Here is a 13,107-nt window from a genome sequence, read left to right as displayed (position 1 = left end):
AGTTTAAAATATCGTAGCACACCTTCATGTGCCCTCCCATAAACATTTCTTTTGAAGCATGCTACCTAAATGCTACATTATCACCCCTGTAAACAGCTGCAACTTAAAATATTCTGATACATTTAATTCCAAATACAAAGTAATATTGTAATTTGTCAATAATATCAAATCACAGAGCCAAGTGGAAAGAAAAGATCTACAACAAATAATGGACTGAATTTTGACTTTGGTAAGTAGTTCAAAGCAGATGAACTGTACTATTTATTTTGGCACAAATGACAGTTCACAATATCAAGTTCTAGGGAATATACAAAATCATTAGATTGAGGGATAATCTGAGAATTTCTCTTTACATCAAAACGAACCATAAGTACAGTATTATCACAGATTTCCCACATGAATAAATCATTTCTTTCTTAACCCAAATATGATTTTAAGGTATTTACTTTGAAGACTGTAGAACTTTTGGAAAACTAAATGAAATAATCAAAGATAGTTGTCAGAGGATATATAAAAAAAGACTAAGATTAAACTGTAATCAAGTTGAGTAACTAGAAAAGCCCCGATTTTTTCAATTCCCTGAGAAGAAAGAATGGCAAACCATATGGTATGCAAGTTCGCAAACACGAGAAAATCTGCAGATGCTGAAAATTCAAGCAACATGCACAAAATGCTGATGGAACGCAGGCCAGGCAGCATCTATAGGAAGAAGTACAGTCAACATTTTGGGCCAAGACCCTTCATCAGAACTAATGGAAAAAAGAGATAGTAAGAGATTTGAAAGTGGGAGGGGGAGGGGGAGGGGGAGACCTGAAGTGATAGAAGATAGGAGGGGAAGGGATGAAGCTAAGAGCTGGGAAGTTGATTGGCAAAAGGTATACAAGGCTGGAGAAGGGCGAGTATCATAGGACGGAAGGCCTTGGAAGAAAGAAAGAGGGAGGGGAACACCAGAGGAAGATGTAGAACAGACAAGGAGTTATTGTTTGGGAAAGAGAGAAGAAAAAAAATTAGGGATGGGGTAAGAAGGGGAGGAGGAACATTTACGGAAGTTAGGGAAATCAATGCTCATACCATCAGGTTGGAACTTCCCAGTCGAAATACAAGGTGTTGTTCCTCCAACCTGAGTGTGGCTTCATCTCAACAGTACAGGAGGCCATGGATTGACATATCGGAATGGGAATGGGGCGTGGAATTAAAATGTGTGCCCACTGGGAGATCCTGCTTTCTCTGGTGGACAGAGCATAGGTGTTTAGCGAAGCGGTCTCACCAATCTGCATCGGGTCTCACCAATATATAGAAGGCCACATCGGGAGCACCAGACACAGTATATCACACCAGTAGACTCACAGGTGAAGTGTCACATCACCTGGAAGGACTGCCTGGGGCCCTGAATGGTGGTGAGGGAGGAAGTGTAAAGGCAAGTGTAGCACTTGTTCCGCTTACAAGGATAAGTGCCAGGAGGGAGATCGGTGGAAAGGGATGGGGGGGATGAATGGAAAAGGGAGTGATCCCTGCAGAAAGCAGAAAGTGGGGGGGCAGGGAAAGATGTGCTTGGTGGTGGTATCCCGATTTCTCCAACGTTGATTTCTCTAACTTTCGTTAATGCCCCTCCCTCACCTTCTTACCCCATCCCTAATTTTTTTTTCTTCTCTTTCCCTCTCATAATAACTCCTTCTCTGTTCTCCATCTTCCTCTGGTGCTCCCCTCCCCCTTTCTTTCTTCCAAGGCTTTCCGTCCTATGATACTCTCCCTTCTCCAGCCTTGTATCCCTTTTGCCAATCAACTTCCCAGCTCTTAGCTCCATCCCTCCCCCTCCTGTCTTCTATCATTTCAGGTCTCCCCCACCCCTTTCAAATCTCTTACTATCTCTTCTTTCAGTTAGTCCTGATGAAGGGTCTCGGCCCGAAACATCAACTGTACTTCTTCCTATAGATGCTGCCTGGCCTGCTGCGTTCCACCAGCATTTTGTGTGTGTAGTTTTCAAATTATTTGAAATTTTGGATTAGTTTGATTAAAAAGATCTTAATTTACTTCATAAAATGTTGCAAGGCAGTTTAGAAGAATAAACTTAATATGAAAGAAAATACACAGAAACCAGCCAAAAAGCATGGATAAATTCAGTAGATTTAACACATACGGTAGAACAGCCACATATTTACTGGTATTGAGGCCTGATCACAAGACCATTAGAATAAGGGGGTAACCCTACTTGGCTTAGCCATGATAACTGAACATGCTCACATTGGGTGATGATTCTGCAGCTCATCCCCCAACGTGTACAAGATTGCCATGCACTGTGCAATCAAAGACAGTGTATTGATTGGGCTCTGCAAGATGAATGGATCCTGATGTGATTGAAATTAAAATGCTCAATCTAACCCAAGAACAGATGAGTGCAAATGATTCACTGTTCCACACCATAAGCATGGTGTAGGTCAGAAGAGAAGCAAAAGATGAAGATGAACAAATGGCAGGCAAAGTCAAGTGGTTTATTAACAAAATTAATGCACAAGTAATCAAAAATATTCAAGGTACAGAATGTAAACATCTATATTGTGGCAATTTAATTAAAACTTAAGATTCATATAGTATAGTGGATATTGTGTTTAAAGTACCCATCTAAATAAGATTATGCTTGAAGGTCCAGCAGTAATTTGTTAGTTAGCTAACTATAACTAAATGTTCTTAGGACAGTTTGGAGACAACTATAAAATGTGCTATAGTTATTATAGATGAAGATGTAACTAGGCAATCTCACCGATGACCAAAATGAAGTAACTAATGTCCACAGTGAAAGGGAATTTGGTGCAGCTTTCATTATTCTGTGAATGTCAGAATATTGAATGCAACATGCCAGAAGTTTATAGGCATTGAAACAATTGAGATTTTTAAAAAATTACGATGAAATTAGATTGCTTAATAGCTTCAGGGATACAGCCTGATTGGTATCCAATGTACAGTGAAAAGCAATTTTCCCCCCCAAGTATTTCAGCAAATCTCACCTGTCATACTGAGAACAGAAGAGTACAGATCCTTATGTACTGCTCTTTTTTGCACAGACTGGGGCGTCATATCAGGAGACAGCTTCTGTATTTAAATAGATTATATTCAGAAAAAAAAATCAATCAAGCATGAATTATATTATTTAAAATGTCTGGTAAATCTTGGAGAAAAAGCATTGCTCTCTTGGATAGCTTTTTTCCCCCTATATCATTCACTTCAGAATAATATTTTACAATTATCATAACATTGAAAAGCTTGTCAAAAAATAGCACATTTCATGAACAAACCATCAGCAATTTACGGAATTTCAATTCCATTGATAATAATTCAAGCTTACCTGTCTGGATTTTAAAGATGGCTGTTGTGGTGGTAAACGACTTTCTGGTGTAGGAATACTATCTATCAAGCCTAGAACTCCTCTAAGTTTTTGGTCTGAGATGCGAACAGAAAGTAAAGCAAGCCCACCATAAACTTTAAATCTGTTTGAAGAAATAACAGGAAGAACTTAAAACAATTCTGGGAAAAACATTGTTTAAAATGATAGTAGATTTTAATGTTTCAAAGATATTGTTTAGTTTTCTAGTTGAAAGATCTAATTGAAAGATCTAAAGGCATTTGCACAGTTCAATTTTAGTTGAAAATGATGAAAAAGTAATTACTGCAGCATTCTAAAATTTAAGTTAAAAACTATATGAACCTCTGGTTAGGTTGCATTTTGAGTAGTGTTTGATGCTCTGATCAATTAACTTAATTGTCACTGGGGAATGCCTAAATGAAATGAGAATACAATCAGAACCAAAAGAACATTTCTGCAACACACAAAATACTGGAGAACTCAGCAGGTCAGGCAGCATCTATGGAAATGAATAAACATTTGACATTTCAGATCAAGGTCCTTTTTACAGGCTGCAAAGGAAGGGGGAAGACGCCAGAATAAAAAAGGTGTAGGGAGGGAAGGAGAATAGTTAGAAGGACACAAGTGAAACTATGTAGATGGAAAAGTTAAAGGGCTGGAGAGGAAGGAATCTGATAGGATGGCAGAGTGGACCACTTATGGTGTGGTTAAGGTGGTGCGAAGATGGGGTGAGTGAGAATGTCTGGAAAGTGGAGGAAATGCAGGTGAGGCAAAATCAGTGGTGGAAGATAATCCATTCCGATATGTCCATCCATGGCCTCCTCCACTGTCGGGATATAGCCACATGACTTTCTAGCTTTTTGCTTCATCCCTCCCCTTATAAGTTCCACATATCACCTGGCGTTTCTCTTTCTCTCCCCCCGCCCCCAAACCTTTCAAATCTACTACTCAGCCTTTTTTCTCCAGTCCCGCCGAAGAGTTTTGGGCCCAAAACGACGATTGCACTTTTCTTTTTTACATAGATGCTGCCTGGCCTGCTGAGTTCCTTCAGCATTTTGTGCACGCTGTTCAGATTTCCAGCATCTGCAGATTTTCTCTTGTTTGTGGAAGGGAAACCCTGTTCTTTGAAGGAAAACATCTCTGATATTCTGGAAAGTAAAGCCTCGTCCTGTGTACAGATACGGTGAAGATAAAGGAACTGAAAAAGGGAAGTGTGTTTTTACAGATAACAGGGCAGGAAGTCATGGGAATCAGTAGGTTTATAAAAGACTTTGGTAGACAGTTTGTCTTCAGAGAATGAGAAAGGGGAGGGAGGTGCCAGAAATGGGCTAAGTGAATTTAAGGTCAGGGTGTAAGATAAAGGCAAAACTGATGAAAGTTACGATTTCAGCATGGGTGCATGAAGCAGCATCAACACAGTGAAGGAAGAATTGGGGAGCATTACCAGGGAAGGCTTGGAACATAGACTGTTCTACAAAACTAACGAAAAGGCAGGCATAACTGGGGCCCATGCAGATGCCCATGGCTCTGCAAGTCTGTTTCTGCATTTTATATGGAGGACTTTTCTTGCATCAATGAGTCAGAAGACTGTGATGCTTTCAGTCCTCAAAACTCCAAGCTGATACTCTGGTACACAAGAGATCATATATTTAATTATATCCAAATCATTAATATATAGTGATTAGGATGTAATGTACTTGGACAGAAGATGAAATCTTGTTGCTCAAGTGGTATTGGGCCTTGTAACAGTGCAGAAAAGGTCAGAATGGAGAATTTAAGTGCCAGGTAACAGAAGCTCAGGATCACCCTTGTGGACTGAACAAAAATACACCACAAAGCAATCACTCCATTGGCTTTGATTACTCCAATGTCGAAGAATCTATATTGTCACTGGCGAGTGCAATTGCATTGCTTCTTTAGTTGGAAAAGCTATTTGGGTCCTTGATTGTTGGCATGGGAGGTGGTGAAAGGGCAGCTGTTGCCTCTTCAAGGATTGCTTGGGCCAGTGCCATAAGATATCTGTTATTTAGCTTTCATTCAAATGAATAAATATATACGTACTTTGGCATTCTTGCATCAGAGACCACCATTGCTCTACAAAATTCAAGTTTTAAATCCATGGGTTGCAGGATGTGCTGAGAGGATTCTTTTGTTTTTCGAGCTGTTTTCCAGTCCTCTTCTGAATCAAAACAAATTTCATTAAGTGCATCTTTAACCTCAATAATTGCCAGATAACTTTTCCTTGAGAGTGAAATTCAAAATCTATCAAACTTCATACAAAACTAGTTTAAAATTAATGAATAAACTATGGCAGCTAATTATCACTCAACATATGCAACAAGTTCATAAATATATCCCTTAGCTACAAAAATAATCGGATAATAATTCTGCAGCCTTTATACATTTAAGCAAATACATACCTGGTTCAGCATAGAGAAGTTGAACACTACTCAGCTGTACATCAAAACAGTCATAGGCTCTGGCCATGATATCCTCCAATGTGCTTTCTCCAGCTGTGACTTGTGGCAGATTTGCACGACTTTTACTGACCATCTGAGAAAGATGAAAATTATGATTGCATTTTTAGCAAGACAAAGAATTATCCTATCTGGATATAGAAGAGGGAAGAAAAACCAAATCATAATAAAATACACTTAGCCAAGTAAGCTCAAATGAAAATGCTTAAATACGTAAATCTGTATGAAATAAAGCTGCAACTTTAATGGGCACTGAATTTGCAGTTGGAGCTGATGCAACACTGTTCACATCAGACCCTGAAGCTCTCCAAAACTATTTACCCATTTTAATGACAAGAACTTACTTTCATCCAAGTCTAGTTGCTACTTCAAATGGATACCGACTTTCAGCAAATGAATGTCTATTAAACTAGCTGAGCAGTCAGTCGAAACAGAATACTCAGAACCGAAAGATGAGAGATGGAAAAAGCACATTTTTTACTGAACATTTTAAATTTTAAGACGACTGCTAAAGACTAGGCTATCCATATATGATTAAGACTGAAACTGATAAAAAATCATGAATATTCAAAATAAAGACGCTTAACCTAATTATTATAACATACTTAAAAATAAAGGTCAAGAAGGTACCATGATAGTTTTGTGCAAGGCCCAAGATTCTAACAGAGCAACAAGAGGAAAGTCACCAGAATTGTTATAATTTTTGCTGATCACACTACTGTCATTGGCTGAATCAAAGGTGGTTACAAATCAGCAAATGTAGAGGGAGATTGAAAATCCGGTTGAGTAGTGCCACAACAACCACCTCTTACTCAATGTCAGCAAGACCAAGGAGCTGATTATTGACTTCAGGAGTAGGAAACTGACGGTCCATGAGCCAATCGACATCGGGGGGATCAGAGGTGGAAGGGGGCCAGCAACTTTAAACTCCTCAGTATTATCTCAGAGGATCTGTCCTGTTTTCAGCACATTAAGTGCCATTACAAAGAAAGCAAGACAAAACCTTTAATTTCTTTGAAGTTTGCAAAGATTTGGCATGTCTAAAACACTGTCAAATGGCTATAGGTGTGCAATGGAAAGTATACTGACTGGTTGAATCACAGCCTGCCATGGAAATATCAATGCCCTTGAACAGAAAAGCCTACAAAAAGTAGTGGATATAACACAGTTTATCACAAGTGAGGCCCTCCTCACCATCGAGCACAGCTAAATAGGGTACTGTCGCAGGAAAGCAGCAACCATCATCAAGCACCCCCACAATACAGGCCATCCTCTCTTCTCGCTGCTGCCGTCAGGAAGGTACATGAGTCTCAGGACCCACACCACAGGCTCAAAACCAGGGCATCAAAAGTTACAGGAAGAAGACAGGAGAATGGGGTTGAGAGGGTTAATAAGTCAGAGATGACGGAACGGTGGAGCAGATTCAAAGGGGCGAGTGGCCTAATTCTGCTCCCACGTCTTATGACTGTTCATCTTATGTTCTCAATATTTATTGCTTTTTTTTTTTTAAAAACTTTTTTTGTATTTGCACAGATTGTTGTCCTTTGAACATGGGTTGTTTGTCTGTCTTGTTGCGTATGATTTTATCATCTCAGAGGATCTATCCTGGGTCCAGCACATAATTGGCATTACAAAGAAAGCATAGCACTGCCTCTACTTTCTTTGAAGTTTACAAAGATTCGGCATGTCATCTAAAGCTCTGACAAATGTCTATAGACGTAGGGTGGAGAGTATACTGACTGGTTGAATCACGGCCTGGTATGGAAACACCAATGCCCTTTAATGGAAAAGCCTACAAAAAGTAGTTGATATAGGCCAGTTTATCACAGGTGATTCTAAGGGTTTTTTTTTGTATCTGCAGTGAATGCCCACAAGAAAATGAATCTCAGTGTTGTATATGGTGACAAATATGTAATTTGATAATAAATTTACTTTGAACTTTAATATAGCAAGTGAATTCCCAGAATCCGATGTCAGGTTACTCAATATTGAAGCATGGTCTTCGAGGGAAAGAGAAGTTGAAAATTTGAAAAAGTTGGAAGGTATTCTAAATATACAGCAAGACCACTATCAACTATCATAAGAAACATGATTATACTTAAAGGAGATAATTCTGGACACACTTCCAGCATCCCCAACTTACAACAGAGCAGCATGCATGAAATAGTGCAATACTAGACACAGTATGATGATAAACAGTAGATGGGCAGGGCACCATTCATACAAATACAAAGCAAGGACAAATTTCAAGTCGCTAAAGGAACTGCTCAATGCACTAAGGGTTCATCTCTTTCAGTTGTTGAAAACCTTAACCAACTTTGAAATTCTCATGTTCTCAATATTAATTGCTTATTGATTTATTATCATTATTTCTTTTATTTTCTTTTGTACTTGCAGTTTCTTGGCTTTTGCACACTGGCAGTCCACCCTTTAAGGTGCAGTTTTTCATTGATTCTATTAGAGTTATTGGATTCATCGAGCATGCCCACAAGAAAACAAATCTCAAGATTGCATATGGTGGCACCTATGCACTTTCATAATAAACTTACTTTGAACTTTAAAGTATGGATATGAAATAATCCCACTGATGTGTAACAACAATTGAGAAACTGCAGTATGACTTTGCACACTCCTGTAAATATAATTTAACAACTGAAACAAAATCTGAGTCACAAATAGTTAACCAGTTTCCTTTGAAAATCCATATGCACTACAGGTTAGACATTCATCAATAGCTGCATTGTCTATAATACCTATAAACAGACAAATGCACCCATTACTGAAGCAAACATTTTAATAAAAACAATTGGGAAAAGTTCATAATATAATAGGAGCATTCCGTTAAACTAGGGGTTCCCAACCTGGGATCCATGGACCCTTCGGTTTATGGTTGGGGTCCATAGCATTAAGGAAAATGTTGGGAACCCCTGCTTTAAACAATCAAACTGGTTACCTGATGAAAAGAAAATGACACATTAAAATTATTTAACTTTTGACCAGTATGTTTTGAATCTGCAGTCAATGTGAAGTAGCCTAATGCCATGGATCCCTACAATTAACCAAGGGGTCTGTGGACCCCAGGTTGGGAACCCCTGGCCTATTGAAACAGAATCCACAGACAGAAAGCCATATTTTAGCCTCTGCTAGAGTGAAGACTTCTCTGCTGTTCCTGACAATATGTAGCGTCCAAGAAGAGCAGAAAACAATCAAAGCCTCTGATACTCCTCTTCCTACCACAATGCCTGACCAATTATTGCTAAATTCCTTAGTCATCCAAGGAAAATGATAGAAATGTGATGAATTTATCACCCTATGATCAAATGACATTATTTTTATCCCCTAGTGCCTCAATTTCTCTGTGCATTTTTGCTCAATATTTTTCTAATCTTGCATGGAGACAGGCTTTGATAAATAAATATTGTAGAGTCACCGCCTTACTGTGCTAGAAATCAGTATTTTCCTTGTGACTGCATGGATTTCCTCTGGATGTTCCAGTTCTTCCCTATATCCCAAAAATGTGCAGGCTGGTAGATTAAATGACCACTGTAAATTGTCTCTAGTGAGTGGGTGTTTGGTAGAATCTGTATAACTTCATGAGAATATGTGAAGAACAAAATGGGATTGGCATAGGATTGATGCAAATGAGTGGCTGACCACCTTTCCAATTATCCCTGCAGTTATCAAAATGTAAAAAATAATTCTAGGGATTTTAACTTGGTGACATTGATAAAATGTTTCCAGTTTACAAACTTACCTTTAAATTACCAAGATCAAGAACTAGTAAGTTGGCAAATTTGTCATAAGAACCATTTTGTGGAACAATAATATAAGAAGCCATGAGGTTAACTTTCAAGTCCAGGACCTTCTGTGTCTCAATAATGTACATCAAACCTGAAAACAATAGAAAATGAAGACCAGCAAAAAAAAATTATATATTCTTTATTGACAGGCTCCTTTACTACATTCTAATAAGTACCATACTTTATACACAAGAATTCTAATTCAGTAAGTATATGCACATTCTTCAGTGATGGGAAATTTCATGTTACCTTGAACGTGCAACACTTAATCCCATCAACCCCAAAAATGTGATAAATGAACTTAAAATCAGTGGAATTCATTAGCTAATGAGTTTAAGTTGAGAAGAACTTCAACCTTTTGAAACAATTCACATGTCATGTGTGGGTGCCCATTTCATCTGCTTCTTCACCCTCATGAATATTACATTTATTTATCATATTTCTAGCTCTGTGCACTTGCAGTGTCTAAAATTATGATATGCATACCAAAGACCAGATCAAAACACCGAACAATAACTCCCCAACTCCTATTTTATCCCCCATATTCTATACAATGCTCCAAATTCTGTATTTTTTGTGATTACAAGCATTTCCTTTTTATACATCAACTTTTTCAATAAAAGTTTCTTCAAAGTGTAAGCCAAATGAATGTAATTATTAACATCTACCTGTTGCAGTTTTATCACGGAATTCCTCAAGTTTCATCAAAGTTGCTGATGTTATCTCCTCCAGCTGCACATCACTGGGTGGTCGAAAAAAATCCACCAAACTGTTCACAGTTCTCTGTTGGAATGATTATGTTAACTGCATGTATCCAAAGACTTTCCTACTGAGCAATTTCGTACACCTGCTAGAATTATAGTAATTACCTTAATATACAATAAAAATTACTGGAAACCTTGTGGAAAGAAAAACAAAGACAACACTTCATGTCTTCACTTTTGTTAACTCCATTTCTCTTTCTACAAATGCTACCTGGCTTGATGAATGCTTCCAGCATTTTCCATTTTATTTCACATTTCTAGCAAGATTTTCATCAAATAGTCAACACAGGCATCATCAGCCAATTAACTTGTATTTCATAATATGTTTGCACTCAGGAATGATTTATTTTCCCTCAAAATGTATTCAAAAATTAAGTATTTTGTACAATATGTAAATATTTTTAAATTGTACTGTTCATTTCACTCACTGCATTATACACGATTTCAAGAGGACGTGACTCCACCCTCAGCCGCTGATCAGCTTTTTCATCTAATGGATTGGTTTCAAACATAATCTGGAGCAGGGTATCTTCACTTTCAGTCTTAATATTTCCTGAAGAAAGTAGTATTGGTCTCTGCATTTCCCAAGGAAGTCCTGTCACTTCAAGTCTACTTATCATTGCTTCAAACCTACAAAATCAAAGCAGCTTGTAACAATAATATAAAGCAACGTTCACATTAACTGTCACTTCAGAATGCAACACATAAGCATTGATGCAACTGAAGCAACCATTTGCTGAATTTCCGAACAGCAATTTTAACTAGGGATAAACAATCAGAACTTCAAGCCTTTCTTTGACAGCAAGAATTTCAGACTAACAGTGCTGAAATTACTCTGATCATGTGACTAATGACATATTCTATGATGTGACATAGGTAATCAACACTTTCTCAGTATGTAATCACAGGTGACTACATAGTCCTCTTTAAGTGCTTTCACAAAAGGAACCATGCTCACTTGGTTCTGGTTTAATCTACCTCATCAAGATAGTAAAAGTAATAGTTATAGGCTCACTAAAATGTGCTGAACCCCAAATATTCATTCTATTTCCACTTATTGCTCTTAGCAATATTGTTGTTTTTTTTTTTTTTTTTTTTAAGAAACACACCATTAGCTTCCACATCCATTAATAATACTCCACTTTTCCACTGTCTTGCATGCAATTGTGTCACTACTTTCAGAAAACCACATACTTGTCCCCCAGGAAAACAACACTCTCCAGGGACCCACCATTTATTGTGCAAAATTCCATCTGCCATTTCTTGGCCCACTTTCTCGATCTTGTCATAATATCAGATAACCTTTCTCAGTGTCCACTAAACTACTAAATTTGTTGTTATCCATAAATTCACTAAGCTTGAAAACTTCATTCTCATCCGATGGATAACAAAACAGTGGACCCATCCCTGATTCCTGCAACACACTACATGTCAAATATCTCCAATCCAAAACACTCACCACTACCAACCTCTGCCTTCTATGACCAAGTCAAATTATTGAAAATGGCAGCAGAAACAGTGTCTTCGGAAGGAAGATGGATGCTGGGGGAAGATGGGGGACATGGATGACTGAGGGGATAAGTAAGGGAAGGTACACAAATACTGGATGCCTGTGATGAAGATGTAGCAGTGCAGGCAAAGGAACTGGCAGTCCACTAGGACTATTTTGCTTGTGAATCTTGGTTAAGAGATAGAAGTGGGTAAACAGGGGTGGGGCACCATCAGGATGAAGACTGAAGAGGGATTCCCCAAAGCCTGCAAATTAGCCTTTGGTGAATCCTGCACGAGAGCTCCAAAGTCCTTGGATTTTTGAATTTTCATTTAGAATGTTTTTAATTCTTCTGCTAAAATACATGACCATACATTTTCCAACACTGTATTCCATCTGCCACATTTTTGGCCATTCTCCTAATCTGTCTCAGTCCTTCTGCAACCTTCCTGCTTCCTCAATATCACCTGCCCCTCCACCTACTTCATATCATCCACAAACAGGGCCACAAACAGATTCCATTATCCAACTTATTAACATGCAATGTAAAAAGAATCGGTCCCAGCACAGACATCCATAGAACACCATTAGTCACCGGCAGCCATTCAGAAAAAAACTCCCTTTATTCCCACTCATTGCCTCCTCCCAATCAGCCAATCTATCCATGTTACTATCTTTGCTGTAATCCCATAGGCTCTTAACTTGTTAAGCAGCCTCATGTGCAGCACATTGTCAAAAACCTTCTGAAAATCCAAGTACACAACATTCACCGATTCTCCTTTGTCTATCCTGCTTGTTATTTCTTAAAAAAAATTCCAACAGATTTGTCAGGCAAGTTTTTCCCTTAAGGAAAACATGCTGACTTTGGCCAATTTAATCATGTGCACCCAAGTACCCCGAAATCACATCCTTAACAATCGACTCCAACATTTTCCCATTGCGTTGGAGACGTGAGAAGGGATCATCAGTGGGGAGTGAGGACACCATTTCAAATAAATAAACATGGAAATGGAAGGAATAGAAGATCTCAGTATCGTGATGGATTCTGGCCCTTTACCCTCTCTTGACCTTTTCATTTCTCATTGCTGAGAATGAAGAATTGCACTCTTCAATTCTCCTCCACCTTTCCAAATATGCAGGTCTCCATCCATTTCATACCAACCCTACCTGTGTCCAAGTCTATGAAAAGGGCATCATCAATGGTTTCTGGCAAACTTGC

The 13,107-nt window shown here is 38.4% G+C and overlaps 1 protein-coding gene across 3 annotated transcripts in view; it reads right to left on the bottom strand.

The window, feature by feature from the left end:
- Nucleotides 1-13,107, bottom strand: part of vps13a (vacuolar protein sorting 13 homolog A) — a 300,950-nt gene that overhangs the window by 205,074 nt on the left and 82,769 nt on the right. For all 3 annotated transcript variants that reach the window (XM_072281554.1, XM_072281557.1, XM_072281556.1), the window contains exons 18-24: nt 10,828-11,029; nt 10,304-10,418; nt 9,590-9,726; nt 5,779-5,911; nt 5,420-5,537; nt 3,341-3,482; nt 3,003-3,087 (exon numbers count right to left, since the gene is read on the bottom strand). In XM_072281554.1, the coding sequence (XP_072137655.1) occupies nt 3,003-3,087; nt 3,341-3,482; nt 5,420-5,537; nt 5,779-5,911; nt 9,590-9,726; nt 10,304-10,418; nt 10,828-11,029 (932 nt within the window). The remainder of the gene's footprint in view (nt 1-3,002; nt 3,088-3,340; nt 3,483-5,419; nt 5,538-5,778; nt 5,912-9,589; nt 9,727-10,303; nt 10,419-10,827; nt 11,030-13,107) is intronic.

Source organism: Mobula birostris, chromosome 17, assembly GCF_030028105.1.
Source record: "Mobula birostris isolate sMobBir1 chromosome 17, sMobBir1.hap1, whole genome shotgun sequence".
NCBI lineage: Eukaryota > Metazoa > Chordata > Chondrichthyes > Myliobatiformes > Myliobatidae > Mobula > Mobula birostris.
The sequence above is the reverse complement of the archived record's forward strand: the minus strand, read 5'-3'. Positions and strand labels throughout refer to the sequence as shown.